Source organism: Aquarana catesbeiana, linkage group LG05 (genome assembly GCF_042186555.1).
Source record: "Aquarana catesbeiana isolate 2022-GZ linkage group LG05, ASM4218655v1, whole genome shotgun sequence".
Lineage (NCBI taxonomy): Eukaryota > Metazoa > Chordata > Amphibia > Anura > Ranidae > Aquarana > Aquarana catesbeiana.
This window is the reverse complement of record NC_133328.1, coordinates 161,658,353-161,678,776: the sequence shown is the minus strand read 5'-3', so window position 1 is coordinate 161,678,776 and position 20,424 is coordinate 161,658,353. Positions and strand designations below refer to the sequence as shown.

The following is a 20,424-nucleotide window of genomic DNA, read 5'->3' as shown; positions in this document are numbered from 1 at the left end:
CATGGCCTCCGAAACTGTGATAGGCAGTGAAGAGTGAAATCAAAAATTTACGGCCTTAGAAAGCCTGAAGGCGGTTCTTGGTTTTCGGGGTCCCGTACGCGGCTAGGCTCCCAAAAAGTCCCACACATGTGGTATCCCCGTACTCAGGAGAAGCAACAGAATTTATTTTGGGGTGTAATTTCACAAATCCCCATGGCGTGTTTGAGCAATATAACATTTAGTGACAACTTTGTGCAAAAAAAAAAAAAAAAAAAAAAAATTTGTCTCTTTCCCGCAACTTGTGTCACAATATAAAATATTCCATGGACTCGACATGCCTCTCAGCAAATAGCTTGGGGTGTCTACTTTCCAAAATGGGGTCATTTGGGGGGGTTTGAACTGTCCTGGCATTTTATGCACAACATTTAGAAGCTTACGTCACACATCACCCACTCTTCTAACCACTTGAAGACAAAGCCCTTTCTGACACTTTTTGATTACATGAAAAAATTATTTTTTTTTGCAAGAAAATTACTTTGAACCCCCAAACATTATATATTATTTTAAAGCAAATGCCCTACAGATTAAAATGGTGGGTGTTTCATTTTTTTTTTTCACACAGTAATTGCGCAGCGATTTTTCAAACGCATTTTTTGTGGAAAAAACACACTTTTTTAAATTTTAATGCACTAAAACACACTATATTGCCCAAATGTTTGATGAAATAAAAAAGATGATCTTAGGCCGAGTACATGGATACCAAACATGACATGCTTTACAATTGCGCACAAACGTGCAGTGGCAACAAAATTAATACATTTTTAAAAGCCTTTAAAAGCCTTTACAGGTTACCACTTTAGATTTACAGAGGAGGTCTACTGCTAAAATTACTGCCCTCGATCTGACCTTCGCGGTGATACCTCACATGCATGGTGCAATTGCTGTTTACATTTGACGCCAGACCGACGCTTGCGTTCGCCTTAGCGCGAGAGCAGGGGGGACAGGGGTGCTTTTTTTTTTTTTTTTTTTTTTTTCTTTATTATTTTTTTGCTTTTTTATCTTATTTTTAAACTGTTCCTTTCATATTTTTTTTTAAATCATTTTTATTGTTATCTCAGGGAATGTAAATATCCCCTATGATAGCAATAGGTAGTGACAGGTACTCTTTTTTGAAAAAATTGGGGTCTATTAGACCCTAGATCTCTCCTCTGCCCTCAAAGCATCTGACCACACCAAGATCGGTGTGATAAAATGCTTTCCCAATTTCCCAATGGCGCTGTTTACATCCGGCGAAATCTAAGTCCTAAAATGCTCGTAGCTTCCGGTTTCTTAGGCCATAGAGATGTTTGGTGCCACTCTGGTCTCTGATCAGCTCTATGGTCAGCTGGCTGAATCACCGGCTGCATTCTCAGGTTCCCTGTTGAGACAGGAGAGCCAGAGAAAAACACGGAAGACGGTGGGGGGGGGGGGGGGGCATTCCCTCCCACTGCTTGTAAAAGCAGTCTAGAGGCTAATTAGCCACTAGGATTGCTTTTACATGAAAGCCGACCGCTGGCTGAAAAGAATGATACCAAGATGATACCTAAACCTGCAGGCATCATTCTGGTATAACCACTCAAAGTCGTGAATGGCGTACCTGAAGACAAAAAAATGGTTAACAATAAAGCACAGTAAACGGTAAAGTATAAAAAATTGCATACCTGAAAAGCAAACATGATAAAACATAATAACAATAAAACATTGCAGAATAGAATACAGTAAAAAAGAGCAGAACACCAGAGAGAGAATAGAGAGAGAGAGAACAATAAAACGACAACTATTTTTTTTTATTTTTGTTTGTGTTTTTTTTTTTTTTTTTACACTTTTTTTTTGTAACTGTAACTTTTATAACTGTAACCGGTTCCAGGTTCGGGTCTCTCAAAATGCGATGGCATCTTGGGAGACCCTGTGAAAGTGTGCCTAGTCTGTGCAATGCTGTACCCTACGCTAATACTCAACTAGTGAATGGTAGCGTTCAAAACATTCACCAATGCAAAGACCAGGATTGTCAGGACAGGAGGGACAATAATAGCGGGTGTCACGTCTATATACGCGCTTGCTGCAGACACATCTTTTTTGGGGGGGTTCGTTGGGTAGGGGTACTCGGGAGGACATATAAATGCCTCTCATGCAGCCGACTGCATTTGGTTGGGGATGTGAATGGGGGAAGTACGGGCGCTGCAGAAGTGGTGGGTTCCCAATTAGGATTGGCGAATGCAGCAGGAAGGGCATTATGGGCATGACGGGCCTGTGTTTGTCTTTTTGGTGGCAGCGGGACACTACTTGTGCTTGCCACCTCACCAGCTTGAACTGCACTTATGGGACTCGCCACGTCACCAAGTGTTACTGCAGTGCTGGTATGACTACGACTGGGGTGTACTAGGCCGCTGGCGCTTGCCAGTTCACCAAAACGCTACAAAAAAAAGTGACAGTGATCGATCGATACTGCACTTGGGTGGGCTGGGCCGGGCGGAGGGGCAAAACGCAGGTGCTAGCAGGTATCTGGGCTGATCCCACTAACACTGCGTTTTTGGGAACCCTAAACTGCTGGGGACACTAGTATAGATCTGATCGGATCAGATATTGATCCGATCAGATACTATACCACTAAGGGAGGTGTACGGTGCGTGCGTGGGTGTTAGTGGTACTGGCGCTAATCTGACGCTGCTTGGGGCTGGTGCTTGCCAGTTCACCAAAATGCTACCAAAAAAACTGTTAGCGATCGCAGGGATCAGGCCTGACTCTGCGAACGCTGCAGTTATGCGTTTAGTGTTTTGTAAGTGACAGTGATCGATCGATACTGCACTTGGGTGGGCTGGGCGGAGGGGCAAAACGCAGGTGCTAGCAGGTATCTGGGCTGATCCCGCTAACACTGTGTTTTTGGGAACCCTAAACTGCTGGGGACGCTAGTATAGATCTGATCGGATCAGATATTGATGTGTTCAGATACTATACCACTAAGGGAGGTGTACGGTGCGTGTACGGTGCGTGCGTAGGTGTTCGCGGTACTGGCGCTAATCTGACGCTGCCTGGGGCGACGCATATCACCGCCGGGCGATCAGGGGGCTAAACCTTTATTCGGTAATAAACGGCGGGTGCCCTGACACTAAAAAAAATAAACGAACTAACCAGCGTCACCCGTAACAGTTATACGGTGATCAGTGGTGAAAGGGTTAACTAGGGGGCAATCAAGGGGTTAAAACATTTATTAGGTAGTATATGGGGGTCCCTGTCGCTATAAAACGCTGACAGCGAACCTAAATATTTACGTTCCTAACTAGCGTCACCAGCGACACTAATACAGCGATCAGAAAAATGATCGCTTAGCGACACTGGTGACAGGGGGTGATCAAGGGGTTAAAACTTTATTAGGGGGGGTTAGGGGGGTACCCTAGACCTACAGGGGGCTAATACTAACTGTCCTACCACTGCTAACTGTCACAAACTGACACCAATGCAGTAATCAGGAAAAAAACAAAACAAAACAAAAAAACCTGCTTGCTGTCAGTTTGTGACAGGGGGGGGGGTGATTGGGGGGGGATCGGGGGGCGATCGGGGGGGGATCGGGGGTGTTTAGTGTGCCTGGCATGTTCTACTGTGTTGTGTGTGTGTGTTGGTGCACTTACATGTCTTCTCTCCTCGGTGCTGGAACGGAAACTGGCCAGCCGAGGAGAGATGACATCACATCCTCTGCCTCTGTGTACTATACAGAGGCAGGGGATGTTTCTCATTGGCTGGGAGCGATCGCGAGGGGGGGGCCACGATCGGATGGTCTCCCCCTCGTCTCTCAACTCTCCCAGCCAAACGCCGACCGCCGATGGCACCGGGGGGGGGTCCGATCGGACCCCCCGCCCGCGGGAAGGCAATCACGTACCAGGTACGTGATTTTGCCTGCCCGTGCCGCTCTGCTCACGTATATATGCGTGAGGCGGTCGGCAAGTGGTTAATAAGGCACCAGTTAACCAGAAGTGATGTCATGACATTGCTTCCGGGTTACTAGATCCGAGACCCGATCAAAGCCGATTCCTCGGCGTCAAGGGGTTAAGGTACACTGGTTGAAATATAGCATCTTTTATGTTTTACCCAAATACAATAATATATTTTTCAAGCCGCATTTTGCCTAAGCCATCATTTTAGATTTTGGTGCCGACACCAAGATTCTTAGCGCCATTGTACAGTAGTTGACAGAAACCATATGTTCATAATAATCCAGCACTAAATCCAGGGGTTTTCACTTTTGCAGTGCTTCAATGCGCAATGCCTCTTTGGGTGCAGCCCTCCTCAGACTGGGAAATCTTCCGTCCAGCTATGTCATTTTTAATTTTAAGTAAGAGTAAGGCACTGTTCATATCTTAGCGTTCTAAATCGCAGGTGGAATCACTGCGATTCGAAATGGAATCACTGCGATTCGAAATGGCAGCAAATCGCGGGACGCCCATGCAATCACCGTCACCGTCATGTGAGGAAATGTGCCTATATTGTACACATTTATTGAAAAAAATGGTGTGTGTGTGTGTGTGTATATGTATATGTATATGTGTGTGTGTGTGTATGTATATGTATATGTATATATATATATATGTATATATATATATATATATATATATATATATATATATATATATATATATATATATATATTACAGCTGCGTGATTCTGGCTAAAATGAGAATCAAGATTTTTTTGCTTAGAAGATAGTTCACCATTCTTTTTTTTTTTTATTAATTGAAGTGTATCTTTGCCCAAAAAATTGCATTTGAAAGACCGCTGGGCAAATACAGCGTGACATAAAATATTGCAGCAATTGCCATTTTATTCCCTAGGGTCTCTGCTAAAATATATATAATGTTTGGGGGTTCCAAGTAATTGTCTAGCAAAAAATATTGATTTTTAACTTAAGAAAGAAGTGTCAGAAAAAGATTTAGACTTTAAGTGGTTAAACTTCCTGCATTTACACATTGTTGAAAGCTTGGCAGACTGCCCAGATTTTTTCTTTACAAACAGAAGTGTATCCCTTTGATCTAAGAAGTTAGTTACAATGTTTCATATTAAAAACTTGGCAGACTGCCCGGATGTTTTCTTTTGACAGCTGAGTGAGCAGATAAGTCTCTCCATTTGTTATATGAAAGAATCGGCAAACTCTGCAACAGAGATCGTTAGGGGGGGTTGAATCGAAATCGCAAATTTTTTTTTTAGCGATTTAATTGTGCAGCTCTAATATAAATAAATATAATTTATTTTACTGTGCAAACGTTTTAGACAGGTGTGAAAAAATGCTGTAAACTAGGAATGCTTTCAGAAATAGAAGCACTATTAGTTTATTTTTATTCAATTGACAAAATGAAATGTAAATGAAAAGAAGAGAAACCCAAATAATATCAATATTTGGTGTGATCACCCTTTGCACTTGCATGCAGTTTTTGAAGCAGGTAGGTTGTTCCAAACTAAGAACTAACCACAGATCTTCTGTGGATGTAGGCTGTCTTTTCATGTAATCCCAGTACAGAGTCAATGATGTTAAGATCAGGGCTCTGTGGGGTCCAAGCAATCCCTTCCAGGACTCCTTGTTGTTTTTTACACTGATGATAGTTCTTAATGCTATTGGCTCCATGTTTGGGGTCGTTGTTTTGCTGCAGAATAGATTTGGGGACAATCACCTCCCTGATGGTATGGCATGATGGATACATTTCTGTCTGTATTTCTCAGCATTGAGGACCCCATTGATCCTGACAAAATCTCCAACTCCATTTGCAGAAATGCAGCCCTAAACTTGCAAGGAACCTCCACCATGTTTCACTGTTAGCTGCAGACACTCATTATTGTACCGTTTTCCAGCCCTTCGTGATTAAATTGCCTCCTGCGACAGCCAAATATATCAAATTGTGACTTATCAGTCCAGAGCACCTGCTGCCATTTTTCTGCACCCCAGTTCCTATGCTTCCATTTATAGTTGAGTCAGTTAGCCTTGTATCCACATCCTATTCATGAGTCCTGCAAGTGATTGTTTGGCCCCCACAGAGCCCTGATCTACGCATTGAGTCTGTCTGGAATTACATGAGGAGACAGAAGGATTTGAGGCAGCCCAAAGCCACATAACATTTTTGGCTAGTTCTCCAAGATGTTTGGAACAACCTACCTGCTGAGTTCCTTCAAAAACTGTGTGCAAGAGTACCTATATGAATCAAAGAATTGCTAATGTTTTGAAGGCAAAGGGTGGTCACACAAAATATTGATTTGATTTGGATTTTTCTTCTGTTCATTTACTTTTTACCATTTTGTTAATTGAAAAAAAAACTGTGAACACTTCTATTTCTGAAAACATTCTTAACTGCTTGCCGACCAGCCACCGCAGTTGTACTGCGGCAACATGGCTCGGCTGCGCAAATCGCCGTCATGTTACGTCGGTAACAAATTCGTCCAGTAGGGGGTGCGTGCGCGCGCCTCCTGCTCGCCCACGGAGACGATACGAGTGCCCGGCGGTTGTGATCACCGCCAGGCTCCCGCGATCGCTCGGGGCACACCGAGAACCAGGATCTGTGTGTGTAAACACATAGTTTCCGGTTCTCTGAGGGGAGAACAGACAGATCGTCTGTTCATACAGAGAACAACGATCTGTCATCCCTCCCTCTTCAGTTAGAACACGCAATAGGGAACACATTAACCCCTTGATCGCCCCCTAGCGGTTAACCCCTTCACTGCCAGTGACATTTTTACAGTAATCTGCATTTTTATTGCACTGATCGCTGTAAAAATGCCAATGGTCCCAAAAATGTGTCAAAATTGTCTGATGCGTCCGCCATAATGTCTCAGTCCCGATAAAAAAATTTTCATATATTTTTGGGGGATATTTATTATAGTAAAACGTATTGCGTTTTTTTTTTTTTTTTCAAAATTGTCGCTCTTTTTTTTGTTTATAGCGCAAAAAATAAAAACTGCAGAGGTGATCAAATACCACCAAAAGAAAGCTCCATTTGTGGAAAAAAAGGATGTTGATTTTGTTTGGGTGCAACGTCACACGACCACGCAATTGTCAGTTAAAGTGATGCAGTGCCGAATCGCTAAAAGTGCTCTGGTCAGGAAGGGGGTAAAATCTTCCGGGGCTGAAGCAGTTAATTTTCAGCATTGTTCACACCTGCCTAAAACTTTTGTAATATATGTATATACATATTCATTCTACAAATTGACTTAAGTTGAAGTACAATGTTGGAGTGCAGTTGACAAACCTCCACATTTGAGTTCCTCCACTTTTACAGAATTAAACACTGCAATAACTGCATATTTTTTTCTTTTTTTAAACAATAGCAGTGGGAATTATGCTTTGTTTATGTTACTGCAAATGTTCTGTACAAAAATATAGATATCAACAGGAAGTATTTGTAGGATGAGAAAACACGCCAGCATATGGCTCATTAGGTTTGTGATTTCATCTTTAGCATAAATGTGCTTATATGAATAAAAAAGTCAGCATTTTCTTTTTGTTGCTTTTGTTAGGGTTCCGAACGGTCAGCTTCACTTTAGATAGCAGAGACCTGCTCAGCACGGTGTTGGGTATTCTCAATTCCTGCAGCTTGTCCACAGACCACGTGCAGTGTTCGGTTAAAGGTACGGCATCTCCAAGGAAAGGAGCAACCACATTTTACAGACCCATCAAGTGGAACAAGAGCTATTATGCCTTCACTGGATTCAAGGACCCAGAGGAAGAACTGGCACAAGCACATAGAGCAGAAATAACTATTATGCAAGTAACATCCAAAGCATTATTAGTAATGTTTCTTTGCTTCTTGTAGGCGTTGCCCCTTATTTATCATGGGGGCTAAGTTTTGTGCACCTTGTTTTGCTAGCTACTCACTTACCATTATTAAAGTTGACCTCTCTGCATAAATTGCTGACATGTCACAATATACAGCAATTTAGATAAAATAAAGCTGTACATTTGTTTTTTTTTTTTGATAAAAAAAAAAGTCTTTAGAGCTGCAATCAAGTAATCTTGCTTAGGCTGGCCTGGCTATACATGATTTGTTTTGTTTTTTCGTTCAGCAAGTGGGCATAACAAAAAAAAATCAACAGATTCTCCTATCCACACAAGTAAGGTGGATAGAGGAATCCCTTCTTGCCAGGACATTATATTCTCACGGCAGGACTCTCTGCTGTCAGAATACACCGATCAGCAGCTGCAGCCACTAGTTGACAACAGTATTCAAACGTTCTCATTCAACAGAAGTCAATCTTCTGAACCAGATTAATTTTGATTATTATGAGCAGCTTTAGAAGAAATTATTAGCCTGCTGCAGGCAAGAGGAAATACTACTTCAGTCTCCTCTTCTCTGGTCATCAGACTGCAACATTGCAACTTTATATCAAGCCCCAAGGTAAAAGGCTTCAACAGTCAAAAACTGCACAGAAACCAGAATATTTATACATTGTTTCATCTCTAAAGCCAGATACACGTGAGCCGAATGTTGGGTGACATTTGCCGGTTCAAAACAACATCCAACATTTGGCCCGTGTGTAAGTCGGTCTGTCTGGCTTTTGTTGGACGAGCATGCTGGAAAACCAGCAGCCGACTGACTCCTGATCAGCCAATGGCAGAGAGCACTGATAGGAATGTTGTTCTGGCGGTTGGGCTACCCCCCCCCCCCCCCCCATCAGAACACAACAGCTCAGCAGGGGAGATTGCTGTACTAATGTCGGGTGGTTAGTACAGCTGCTCTGATGAGGGCTGTCAATTTTTTTTCGTGCGGGGAAAAAAAACTTTGCATGTACCAGGCTTAAGGCATTGTCAGGGGGAGTATTGTTATCTTTTCCAGATGTAAAAAAAATCCTCCTAGTGTTACACATATACATTGCTTGCCATTGACCTTACAATATGCATGCTGTTATTATGATCAAATGTATCTGATACTAGGTTCACTTTTTGCAGCACTTGACTACAATGTGTATTGCTCAAAATTAGATCATGTCTGATTCTTATGTTGATTAGCAATGGTTTGAAAATGACTTGATATGACCTGCATTGTTTTTGTGTGTTTCATGCAAATCCACCTCTCAGACTATCCAGCCTGTGTTAGAATTTTATAGTTAAAGAATCATTGTTTATTTTTTGCGGTACGTTTCATAAATTTTCCCTCACCTTATGAAGGATGTTTTACCCTTTTATTTTCTCAAGTGTTGCTGTGATTTAAGGGTAACCGCAAAAAGCCAAAATAATAATTTTAACTATTGGTGGTATGTTACAAAGTATAACATTATAAGTACTGCTTGTTCCTTTGATTGAAGATTTTTGTTAGAGACACGGAATACTTCATATGAGAGTTGAATAGGGTAGTTGCAGTCTGCTTTGAATGCCTGCAGGTCTGGAAATCACCTCCCAACTGACCAAACCTAGCACCAGAAAATGAGTGGGTTTGACTCTAGATGTTTTTCTTCATAAAAAAAGCAATGGTTAAATCATTTAATCTGCACTGAATTCTTTTTCTGGGTCATTGAATCACTAAATAAGGGAAGTTGGAGAATCATCAAGCCAGACAGAAAACTAGCCTTTTCAAAAGGGGTCTGGGTTATCAGCACACATAATTTTGTTATGGAATTTCTTCTTTAAAACAGTTGTGGATTGCCATCAAATGAATACATTTTATGACATATTGCTTTGTAAGCAATAATTACTCGGCTTTTTTCCCTGCCATGTAAGACCCTGTTGTAATGTTAATACATGTGTAGATCTTTCTTCCAGTGAAGAATGTCTCTGTTTGAAGCTCGATCTGTATTACTCTATTGTGTCTGCTTAATTTAAGCTAGCACAGTTAGCAGTTGCATTTATAGTTTGTTCCTAATGTTCTTCATGCATCTATTAACTCAAGTTCATTTTTTTTTTTTTTTACCGGCTCTCAAGTTTGTTTTTTAATTTTTTTTCTTTTAGTCCATGGTTAGAAAATAACCGAGAAGTAGCCCTAAAGAAGCTGCAAGACAGTATTTCTCTAAGGGAAGAATTAGAACGTTTAAAGAAAGATTTGTCCGACCGACTTCAGCTGTCTGATGTCAGGTAAGATATTGTTCACCAAGAATTGGTGACAATATTTATGTAATAAATGATTTGATGATCGCTTAGTAGGGGTGGAAACACTCTTGCTGTATTATAATTTGGACGCATGCTATATGTAGTCCAAATATCACTAGGTATGCATCAATTCTTTAATAAAATTGCCAGGCTTTATTCATGTCCACTTAAAACATTCATATCCAAAAAAAGCACTCTTGTAAAAGCATACTAATTACCAATATTATTCAACACCTGTGCTCCACTGATCTGTAAAATCTGGCACTACGCTGCTGTAGAAAAAAACTCTTGTGTTACTCGGATGCCAAAACTACAGACTTCCAGACTGGTGCTAGTTTATCAGCTCATGCTTTATTATACGATACCAACTTTACCTGATAAATTACTTGTCAACACGCAATACTATGCTTTCTATGTGTTTCATACTGTAAATGAGTAATGTTTATAGAGGCCTCTATTTTTCTAAATGTGACTAAAGTGTTTTCGTTTTTGTAAGATAAAAAAAAAATTTTCGATGAAGAATAAAAAAAAATAAAAAAGTTTGCATGTGTATTAAATCTTATAGCACTAAGCCAAACCATAGGACACTTTATTGCCTCGAACTCAGGAAGCTTGGGTTCAAAAAAGTTTTCATTCTTTAAGTGCTTTGGTACATTAGCATTTGTGCATATAATGTACGCTTCACTGCAAACAGCTGCTAGTCAACGCAAGACAAGACAGGAGTCGGGATACAAACAAAGCTCAGAGGTCAAATCTTGCTACAGCTAATAAGATCTTATGTATATTATGTTTATAAACCAGAAGAGGTAACTGTACAGAAATGTCTGTTATCAAATTCTATTTATTATATTTTGGTGTTTAGTTTTGCATTTATTTATTGTGTTTTCTTTTTATTTGATATTTTAAGAAGTTGGATTCATGGATATAAATTATATTTCTCCTCCTTTACAGGTGGCAGAGAAGTTGGGGTATCGCTCACCGTTGTGGGCAACTTCATAGTCTAAGCCGACTAACTCAACAAAGCAGTGAGTCTTTAAAGATGGCAAAGGGTAAATATTCCATCTACAGCCTACATCAGTGATGGCGAACCTTGGCACCTCAGATGTTTTGGAACTACATTTCCCATGATGCTCAACTACACTGCAGAGTGCATGAGCATCATGGGAAATGTAGTTCCAAAACATATGGGGTGCCAATGTTCGTAATCACTGGCCTACATACTGTGGTATTGCTAAAGCTTTACATTCTCTTGCAGCTTTGTTTGATCCATCATCTGGTTATTGTTTTTGGAGAGAAATGTGGGGAATATAATGTGTGTATGCTGCTTTTCTTAGGAGATAAACAGGTAATTGGCATGGGTGGAACATGTATACCTTTTTTATGACTGCATTTTCCTGATTTCTTTGTCAGTAATTTAGTACAGCAATAAGCTTCCCTCACAATTAGGTCAGTCTATTTGTCTCACATCTCAGCAGTCTGATCGCTGACAGATTTGTATTTCCACTGGATTTTTAAATCCTGTGGTTGACACATACAGTACAATAATAGATATAGTCAACTTATCACAAGATATTCATTCCTGTTTGTTTTTTATCTAACCTACCAGTTTATTTATTTATTTATTTATTTCAGGTACTTATATAGCGCCGTCAATTTACGCAGCGCTTTACATATACATTGTACATTCACATCAGTTGATCACTTGGAGGCTTAATGGGCCTTTACAGGCACATTTATTCACAGACCTATTTTGGTAGGCAAGCATCCATTGAATGTGCACCAATAGCTTGTGTTATTTCAGTTATACCTCATGTATGTGCCTCTTCATTTTGCAAAATAATGTTTGACTTTTTTTAAAATGTCTTGCTGTAGCTATTGCATGATCATATTTTTCTGCTTAGGACGCGTAGTGATATTCACAGATCGAACAGGCATGAGTGCAGCGGGACATGTAATGCTAGGGACCACAGATGTCCATCACCACTGGACCAGGGTAAGAAACAATCATTCTGTAGTCAGCACTTGCCCATGAGCAAGTAATGGATTATTCCTTGTAAAACTCTTTTGTAAACAATTGTCATCTATGCATGCAACAATTATCGGAAGAAACATTGAAGGATAAAGCAAAATCTAAAGCTTTATTTATTTACTTTAAATAATAAACATGTCATACTTACCTGCCTTGTGCAATGGTTTTGCACAGAGCAGCCCTAATCCTCCTCTTGTGGGGTCCCCTGCCGACCTTCCTGTCTTCAGAGAATGCCGCCATCAGAAGCTGCTTCTTATGAGGTGCTCATGCTGGCCTGATCCCGAGTGTCCATAAACACAGGCAGCTGGCTCAGCCCCACCCCTCGCTACTTCTTTACAGGATTTGATCAACAGCAGCAGAAGCCAATGTTTCCTGCTGCTGCCTTTCTGTCGCTTGAGGAAAGAGCGAGCAAAGAGAGCCACAGCTCTAGGCCACAGCACTGAACTGTGATCGGGCTTTTTGTTTTTTTTTAATTGTTTATTTATATCGGGAAAGAGGCCCACATGGACCAGCAGGTTACAGAATCATGCATTTAACAAAAGCAACCATCATATAACCAAAACTTGTCAGACAATGTCATGTATCATAAAATTATGGTAATCACAGTTGTTGTATCAAGTTCAATCATCGTTTCCCCCTTACTCAACTACAGATCACGGGGGAATAACTGTGTAATGTGTTTGAAGTTGCCGTATAGTCCTCCACACGAGTGGAGCTCTTCTATGTGTTGAAGGTGTGATGTGGCATGTTGTGGTAGTCCCATTGGCTCAGTCCCTTCCTTTTCCTTTTTCTGTATAGTCTCCCCAATGTGGGGGTTATAAACAGCGTAGGTGGAACCTACTACTGAGGAATAAGAAGTATAAAGAGGTGTAAGTAAAGAGTTGGAAGGCAGAAGGTTAGGAGACAGGAGGGGGGGGTGGGGTTGTGTGTTCCCACGATCATGGAGTATCAGGTGGGTGTCTCTGTAAGGTTCTATGCCTCTGCAATCAGAGCTTGGGAGTGTAATGCTGAGTTTTACATGTTCATGTATCGACTGCAGCCCCTCTCAGGGCTTGGCCTTCAGACGAGTACATGAGCATGTTCCACAGTTGCCAGGTCTTGGACAATGTCTCTTGTCTATTCTGTGAAGATGAGGTCCTCCATTCGTTTGATTTCCTCCACTGTTTGTAGCCATAGGTCGATGGATGGTGGAAGCGGAGATTTCCATTGGAGCGGGATGCAGGCTTTAGCTGCGTCCAATAGGTGGCATATCACAGGCTTTTTATATACTCTCTCGGGGATATTTGATGCATGTTGAAGAAAGAATGCTGGGTCTTCTGTGATGGTACGGTCCATGAATTGTTGTGCCGTCTTGCATATTATGCGCCAGAAGTGTTTTAGTTTGGGGCATGACCAAAAAATGTGTATCAAAGTCCCTTTTTCTGAGATCAGGTTTAGGTAAGTGAAATGGAGGGGGGCTGGGGTGATCTTAATAACAGAAGGGTTTTTTACCTTTAAAGTGATGCTAAAGTTTCATTTTTTTTTTTTGTTAAAAATAACAAACGTGTTATACTTGCCTGCTCTGTGTAGTGGTTTTGCACAGAGCAGCCCACATCCTCCTCTTCTTGGGTCCCTCTTTGGTGCTTCTGGCCACTTCCTCCTGTTGAGCGCCCCCACAGCAAGCTGCTTGCTATGGGGATACCCGAGGCGAGCCACAACTCCCTGTGTCCATTCAGACACAAGGCCGCAGCCCCGCCCCATCCCGCCCCCTTTCTTTCCTGATTGGCTGATTGACTTTGACAGCAGCAGGAGCCAATGGCGCCGAGCCGCTGTGTTAGCCAATGAAAAGGGGAGTCCCAGACAGCCGAGCCACTACTGAAACATCGCTGAATATAGATGGGAGCTCAGGTAAGTATTAGGGGTGCTGAGGGGGGAGCTGCACACTGGAGGCTTTTTATCTTAATGCATAAGATAAAAAAAAAACCTTCTGCCTTTAAAACCACTTTAATGCAGAGAATGCTTTAGGGTGAAATGTGTGACCCACTTTCCAAAAGCCACAAGGCTCTGGTGTTGAATTTAAGCTGCTTTTCAAACATAAGTCTGCCATAAACTCAAAAAGCAACTAGGAGAAGAAACAAGGGATGTGAAGGAAAGAAGTGCACGTACTGTATATTATGTATAAATTGTAATGCTGTTGCCCCTCTAAGTCTTAATGTAGTTACTCTTTGGGATACAGTGAACCCTATAGCATCTAGATTTAGTTACTGAAGGTCTTGTGATCCTTGGGTACTCCTTAATTAAAGGCATACAAAAGGAAAATTTGAAGTCTTTAATTTACACAATGTCCATTATTGCTTGCCTACCCAGCCTTTACTATCCTTGATTCGATGCAGCATTCTTTCTGTGTGTTCTGACATGGTCACCAAATCGTCCTAATGACCTGGCCTTCCTGAGCAGGATGAAAGAGAAATCTGCATTAAGTAGCTCTCGAGCAAGAAAAGCTAGCATGGTAGATGCCGGATGCTTGCAATGTGCTGCTGAAATGTTTTAGTGTTTGATTTATAACCATATTGTAGGAAAAGGTTTAGTTTTATAGCATACAGGAGACTTTAGTAATAATGTTCTGTCTATGCTTCTCTTCAAAGAATGCTCAATATGTTTTCAATTCCCTAGGGCCTGGGAAAAATAATCTGTTGTTCACGAGGATATTTATCAATTAAATAAACCGATGTCTTTGTTTTTGCTAGTTTATTCAGATGATTTTTAACATATAGTGTGGAAACTCCGCTACACAGCAAAGCATTGTAAAAACAGGAGGAATAAGCCAGACCAAGTGCTAGATATACTAAAGATTGCAGGTTGATTCATTAATTCTCCCTTCTGCTCCTCAAAAAATAGCGCTACACTAATAAAACATGCACACATCTAAGTGGTTGGGGTCATGTTTTAGAAGCAGAGAGCTATGGCAAGTGTAATGATAAATATGTCATAGATACTGTATAAGCAAAACTGTCCAAGAGACCATAAACCTAAACTGCTGCAAATTCTCTGCTAAATGACAGGTAGCCTGATTTGCATTAAACTGCATCTAAACTCTTTGTGCATTTCAGAGATGTGCTCTGTGCAAACCGAAGCAGCAGTTAGTGTGGACAACTACCAGAAAGAACTGATGCAGATTTGTTTATATCCACACCATACAACAAACACTCCTGGACCTTTCCACATTTAGCACTGTAGTTGGGGAACATTGAAGCAATCTTTCCTAAAAATAAAGAGTTCCCAAAATTTCTTTAGTCATGTGAATATGGATTTACTGCATTTTATTCTTGTGTAATGTGTGTTCTTCTGAGTGGGTGTTACTAAAAGGTATCATTTTTGTTCCTTCTTGCATTCTTTTCTTGTTTGAGGCATAATGGTGTTAACCACATGTGTTCCTGAGCCAATTTCTATTTGAATCTTCCTTTAGTCCCATAGTATTGTCAATTTGTCAAGAAAACAAGTTCTCATTATCCTGTGGACTGGTTTATAACAGGATTGGAAAATCAGAAGCTTTTAATTTTAACTGTTGGGCTTAGCACTGGATCCAAGCTGTCACTGAAGATCCATTCGCTCCATGGCATCCTGGTTTGTTTGTTCATGATGTGCTCAATCAAATGGATGGGCTGCCAATGCACCAAAAAAAAATCTAGAAACTGACTTATATTTTGTTGTTTTTTGCAGCAAAGTGCTCCACAATACATGGTAGTGCACTGTGTTCCCTTAGTGCGTTGGGGTGCTATTAAAATGAATGGCAGTGTCCATAGAAGTTGACAGAACCTGCAGCCACAGAGTCCTGATTATGCTTTAAAACAACACTGGTACAAAAAGTGGCTATCCCAGTGCCATGTTAAAACTGCACCTGCGACTCAAGCAGTAAAGAAAAGGTATGCATTTCAACCCTACCGGTAAAATCTTCTGTACACTACAGGACATGGGCATAGTCCTAGACCACTGGGTTATATGCAGCTAATATCATAGAACTGGACACTGGAAAATCAGAGCTGTAAGGACCCCCCTCCTACGATTTTATTTTTTTTTAGCAAGCAATAAAAGGATCCATAGCCAGGGTGGGAGGGTCCTGTACTGTACTCCAAGAAAAAGATTTTACAGATAAGTCAAAAATACTATTTTCATTCTCATACAGTACAAGACATAGGCAGAGTCATCAGTATAAGGGAAGTCCGAAAGCTATACAAACTGAACAGTGGGCAACTCAAAAAGAAAAACGGTCCCTAACAACTAAAGTTTAAGAACCCTAACTCTAACCACAGCCAGTAGCACCTTGCAACTGAAGCATCAGTATAGGCCTGAATATCTACCTAGCAAGCTTGCAAACGTGTGAACAGAGGACCAAGTGGCAGCCTAGCAATTTTGTAAACCAGATGCCTGGTCCTGAAAAGCCCAAGAGGCACCCACAGAGGCGGTGGAGAGTGCCTTAACAGGAAAGGGAAGAACCCTAATCCTCAATGAGTAGGTCTGAACAATGAGCTGCCTAATTCACCTGACACAGGTGAAATGAGAAGCAGGAACACCCTCTGTGAGAACCTGCAGAAGAATAAGAGGCGATCTTGATTGCTGAAAAAAGCTGTAGCCAAGCAGTAAACCTTTAAACCACGAACCATGTCCAAACAATGAAGAGAAAACTCCTTTAGATGTTTTGAAGCAGGACAGAAAAAACAAAGTCCAGTGTCCTGGTTTAGGCTATATTCAAACTTATGCTGTGAGGGAAACGCTGCGATCGATGCTAGTTTCCCACCCCACATTGAAATGCAGTGCGCTTGCCTGCATCAGATCACATGGTACAAAACAACCATGCGATCTGGTTCAGTGCGGCTCCAAAAAAGTGCAATTTGGTGCGATTTGAGCCCATTCAAAATGAATGGGCTCAAATTGCACCGCACTGAATCGTATGTGATTTACACAGGAATGCGGTGCAGTTCCTGTGCGATTCACATAGGGTGTACACTGTGAACCATGCTTTAGACGGAAAGAAGAGACCACAGAAGCAAAAGGGAGGCCTGAGGCCTTGAAACAATGTTATCCCTAAGCCCCTACGGAAATGATTCCTTACATAAAAAGGCTACTTACTCTGATACCCTCCACGCAGAAGTAAAGCCTAGTAGACACTACTAGTTTTTCTTCTTTCAACCCAGCGGGTTGAATAAAATAAAACTGACAGCTCCAGTTGGAGCGCTGTACAAACAATCCGATGTTAGTACAGCGATCTCCCCCATTGAGCTATTGTGTTCTGACAGGGGATGGCCCCCCGGAATGGCTGAGAGAGCTGATTGGGAGCTGGTCGGCTGCTGGTTTTCCAGCATGCACATCCAACAGAAGTCCGCTGAAAGGCCAGCTTCTGTCAGACCGGTTGCCATACTGTACACACGGCCGAAAGTCGGCTGGGTTTTATTGAACCGGCCAATGTCACCCAACATTTGGCCCATGTACTAGGCTTAAGTGTGACAAGGTAATCAGCCTTGTGCATAAAATCCGCCAAGGGAAAATACCTTCATAGGTTTGCCCCTGGAGGTACGATAAAAACCAGGTTAAGATCCTATGCAGTCACACAGCACGCCTGAGGGGAGCATATTAGTGACCCACTACACAAAAGCCTTCACCAAGGAATGAGAGGCCAGTCGTCACTAGGAAGGGCAGCCAAGGTGAGATATGCCCCCTAAGGGCACTGAAGGTCAACTGCAGATCCAGATTGTACTAGAGGAAGGCCAGGATTTGTCACAAGGAGCACCATCTAGGATATAAGTTTCTTTGTTTTCACAAAGCAAGGAAAGTTGAACAGGTGCCATGGTAAACATTGTGCGATGTCAACTTGGAACATCTGGACCCAAAAATTGATGTTTAGACATTTAAGATTCAGAATGACATAGATGCCATCCTTGGCCTTTGAAATAAGTGGTGTGACAGCGCTGCATTAACACTAAAAACAAAGTATGAACAAACTATCACAAAGTAAAAATAAAAGTGCTCAGATAACAAAGTCCATTATTGACATGTAAGTGACGAATCTTCTGCTAAAGTGCAAAGAGGACACCATTTTTTTTCCACATGCTTCACTGCTCTTTCAAACAACAGTGCTCCCACCAGCGGGTGCAATGCTCGCTCACCTCCTTGTAAGACCCTGCAGGGGGTCAAACATACCTTACACACAGTGCAACTCTCCTTTAAGAAATGTTCCTCAATGGTCCTCGACAATTCCTTTTAGACTTTCAAGAGACACAAAACACACTGCAGCAGGTACAGTATCCTCCCAATATGCTGATTCAAGCTTGACTCCACGTTATTTGCTGGTAGTTCCGCAGTACCATAAAAGTAACAAAAGTGCCTCCAATAGTGCAGTATGAAGGGGATTAAACAGAACCTCACCCCAGCTAATATTAAACTCGCATTTATTGAAAAAGTAAAAGCATTAGTACAAGTTCCATTAAACAGATCTCACTTGTTGCAAACGGTTCCACCACCAGGCTCCACCTCTACTAGTTATGCCACCTACCTCGTGCCTTCATCTGGAGGAATGATCCGAGCAGTTGTGGTGGGGTAGATTTATACATAAAAGGTATAACTTTTAATTAGCAATTATCGTATGCATCATAGGCTCCGGCAGTCCCGGAGAGCCGCGCATGCGCAATCTGGAGTATTCCTGTCTAAGAGACATGAAGTCCCAAACTCCCTTTTCTTTTGCATTGATTACCGGGATGAAGGCACCTTGGGTGCTTCATCTTAAAGTCCCAACTCCCCCTCCATTGTACTTTGATACCGGGATGGAAGCAATTGAATATTTGGGATTGGCAGTGTTCCCCTACCATCCCTGTGTGAGGTTGCCCTCATTTATAGGGTACCTTTGATTAAGGTTTATATACTTATATTTTGACAGTATTAACATTTTTTCATATTGTTTATTATTATCTGTGTCTATGAGTAGTGCACATAGGAGAAGTCACATGCATCATTCCCAACTCTGGTTCAAATATGCCCACACTAACTGCTTCCACCTAGATATCCAGCACACTTTCCCTGCCTTGGGCCGTCTGTTGTGTGTGGTTTGTTTAGGCGCAGGGCTTTGGCTGAGGTCCTGTCCTCATTGCGGGAGCTGCGATGCGCCCAGTGGACCCTTCCCCCCCTCCCCTGGCATGTATTGTGCTCGGGAGGATCGGGCGGGTGCCCCTTTTCGCATCGGCGTCATGCCTGTCACGCTGCATGTGTGACGGCAGTTACGCCGTCCGCGTGACGTCAGTTGTGACGTCACGGTGCCGACGTTCAGCCTTAACATCGGGTGTTCCTGTATGGGAGAGCTTCCGCGCCGGCGGCTGAGTGAATACTCGGCTCAGGTGCGGTTTCATTCTCCCCATTGGTCCACTGGCGTGTCGTTGGCGGCATTTATGTACACTCCCCATTGCAGTGAGCTGATCTATTGACCAGTCTCCCTCTGGGGTCATTGCACACCAGTCACGTCCACCTCCTGGTGGAGCATCCATGCAGCATTAGGGTAAGGCTCCCCCCTTTTTTGTTTCCAGCATTTTTTCACCTTTATTCTTGGAGTTAATTTCTTGCTCAATATTTTTTCTACTTGTCACTTATTCATTTTAGATTTTTTCACACCCTTTTATAGACCCATGCGTTTTTTTTATAGATTTTCCCATACTTTTAGGCACTATTCCCACTTTATTATTATTATCTTTTCTGGAGCTTTTCTAGGTTCATTTATACTCAACTACTACTATTACTCAGAGTATATTGTTGTTATAATCATATATATATTTAATATTTCGCTCCTAGATACTCCTGCTCTATGAAATACACCTCAACTTTTTGCCACATGGAGTTCCTATCCATTTCTTGTACGCCCTCTTTACCCTTTGATGTTGCATCGTTGTACTATGCTGCCTCAGCTCCCGTGGGAGGCCCGTGTTCTCGGCCGGCCCTGTGCCAGCTGCCCCGCGCTGCATTTGTTGTCCGGGTTGGTGAGTTTGCTGGACAATCATCTATACTTACGAACAACACTTTTTTGAGATATTTTCCTTTTAAAGTATAGTTTCTTACAATCTCTATACACATTTTCCATAGCATTACTTACCGCATCCGCTCCTGACGAGTGGGAAAACCCACGAAACGCGTAGAGCTTTACTTGATGCCGCAGCTACATTCCATACGGACCAATACTCAATCTTACATCACCAGTCTACTCTACAATGTTTTTATACTTATTTATAGATACGCAGATATTCTGTGGATGCATGTGCTAGAGGTGGGCATGGTGCCTGTGGCACGTGTATGTACCAGCTTCCCCTTT

The 20,424-nt window shown here is 41.9% G+C and overlaps 1 protein-coding gene across 1 annotated transcript in view; it reads left to right on the top strand.

Moving 5' to 3' along the window:
- Positions 1 to 20,424, top strand: part of TCAIM (T cell activation inhibitor, mitochondrial) — an 84,967-nt gene that overhangs the window by 51,360 nt on the left and 13,183 nt on the right. Inside the window, exons 5-8 of the mRNA XM_073630303.1 lie at positions 7,510 to 7,756; positions 9,935 to 10,057; positions 11,024 to 11,121; positions 11,974 to 12,065. Of these exons, the coding sequence (XP_073486404.1) occupies positions 7,510 to 7,756; positions 9,935 to 10,057; positions 11,024 to 11,121; positions 11,974 to 12,065 (560 nt within the window). The remainder of the gene's footprint in view (positions 1 to 7,509; positions 7,757 to 9,934; positions 10,058 to 11,023; positions 11,122 to 11,973; positions 12,066 to 20,424) is intronic.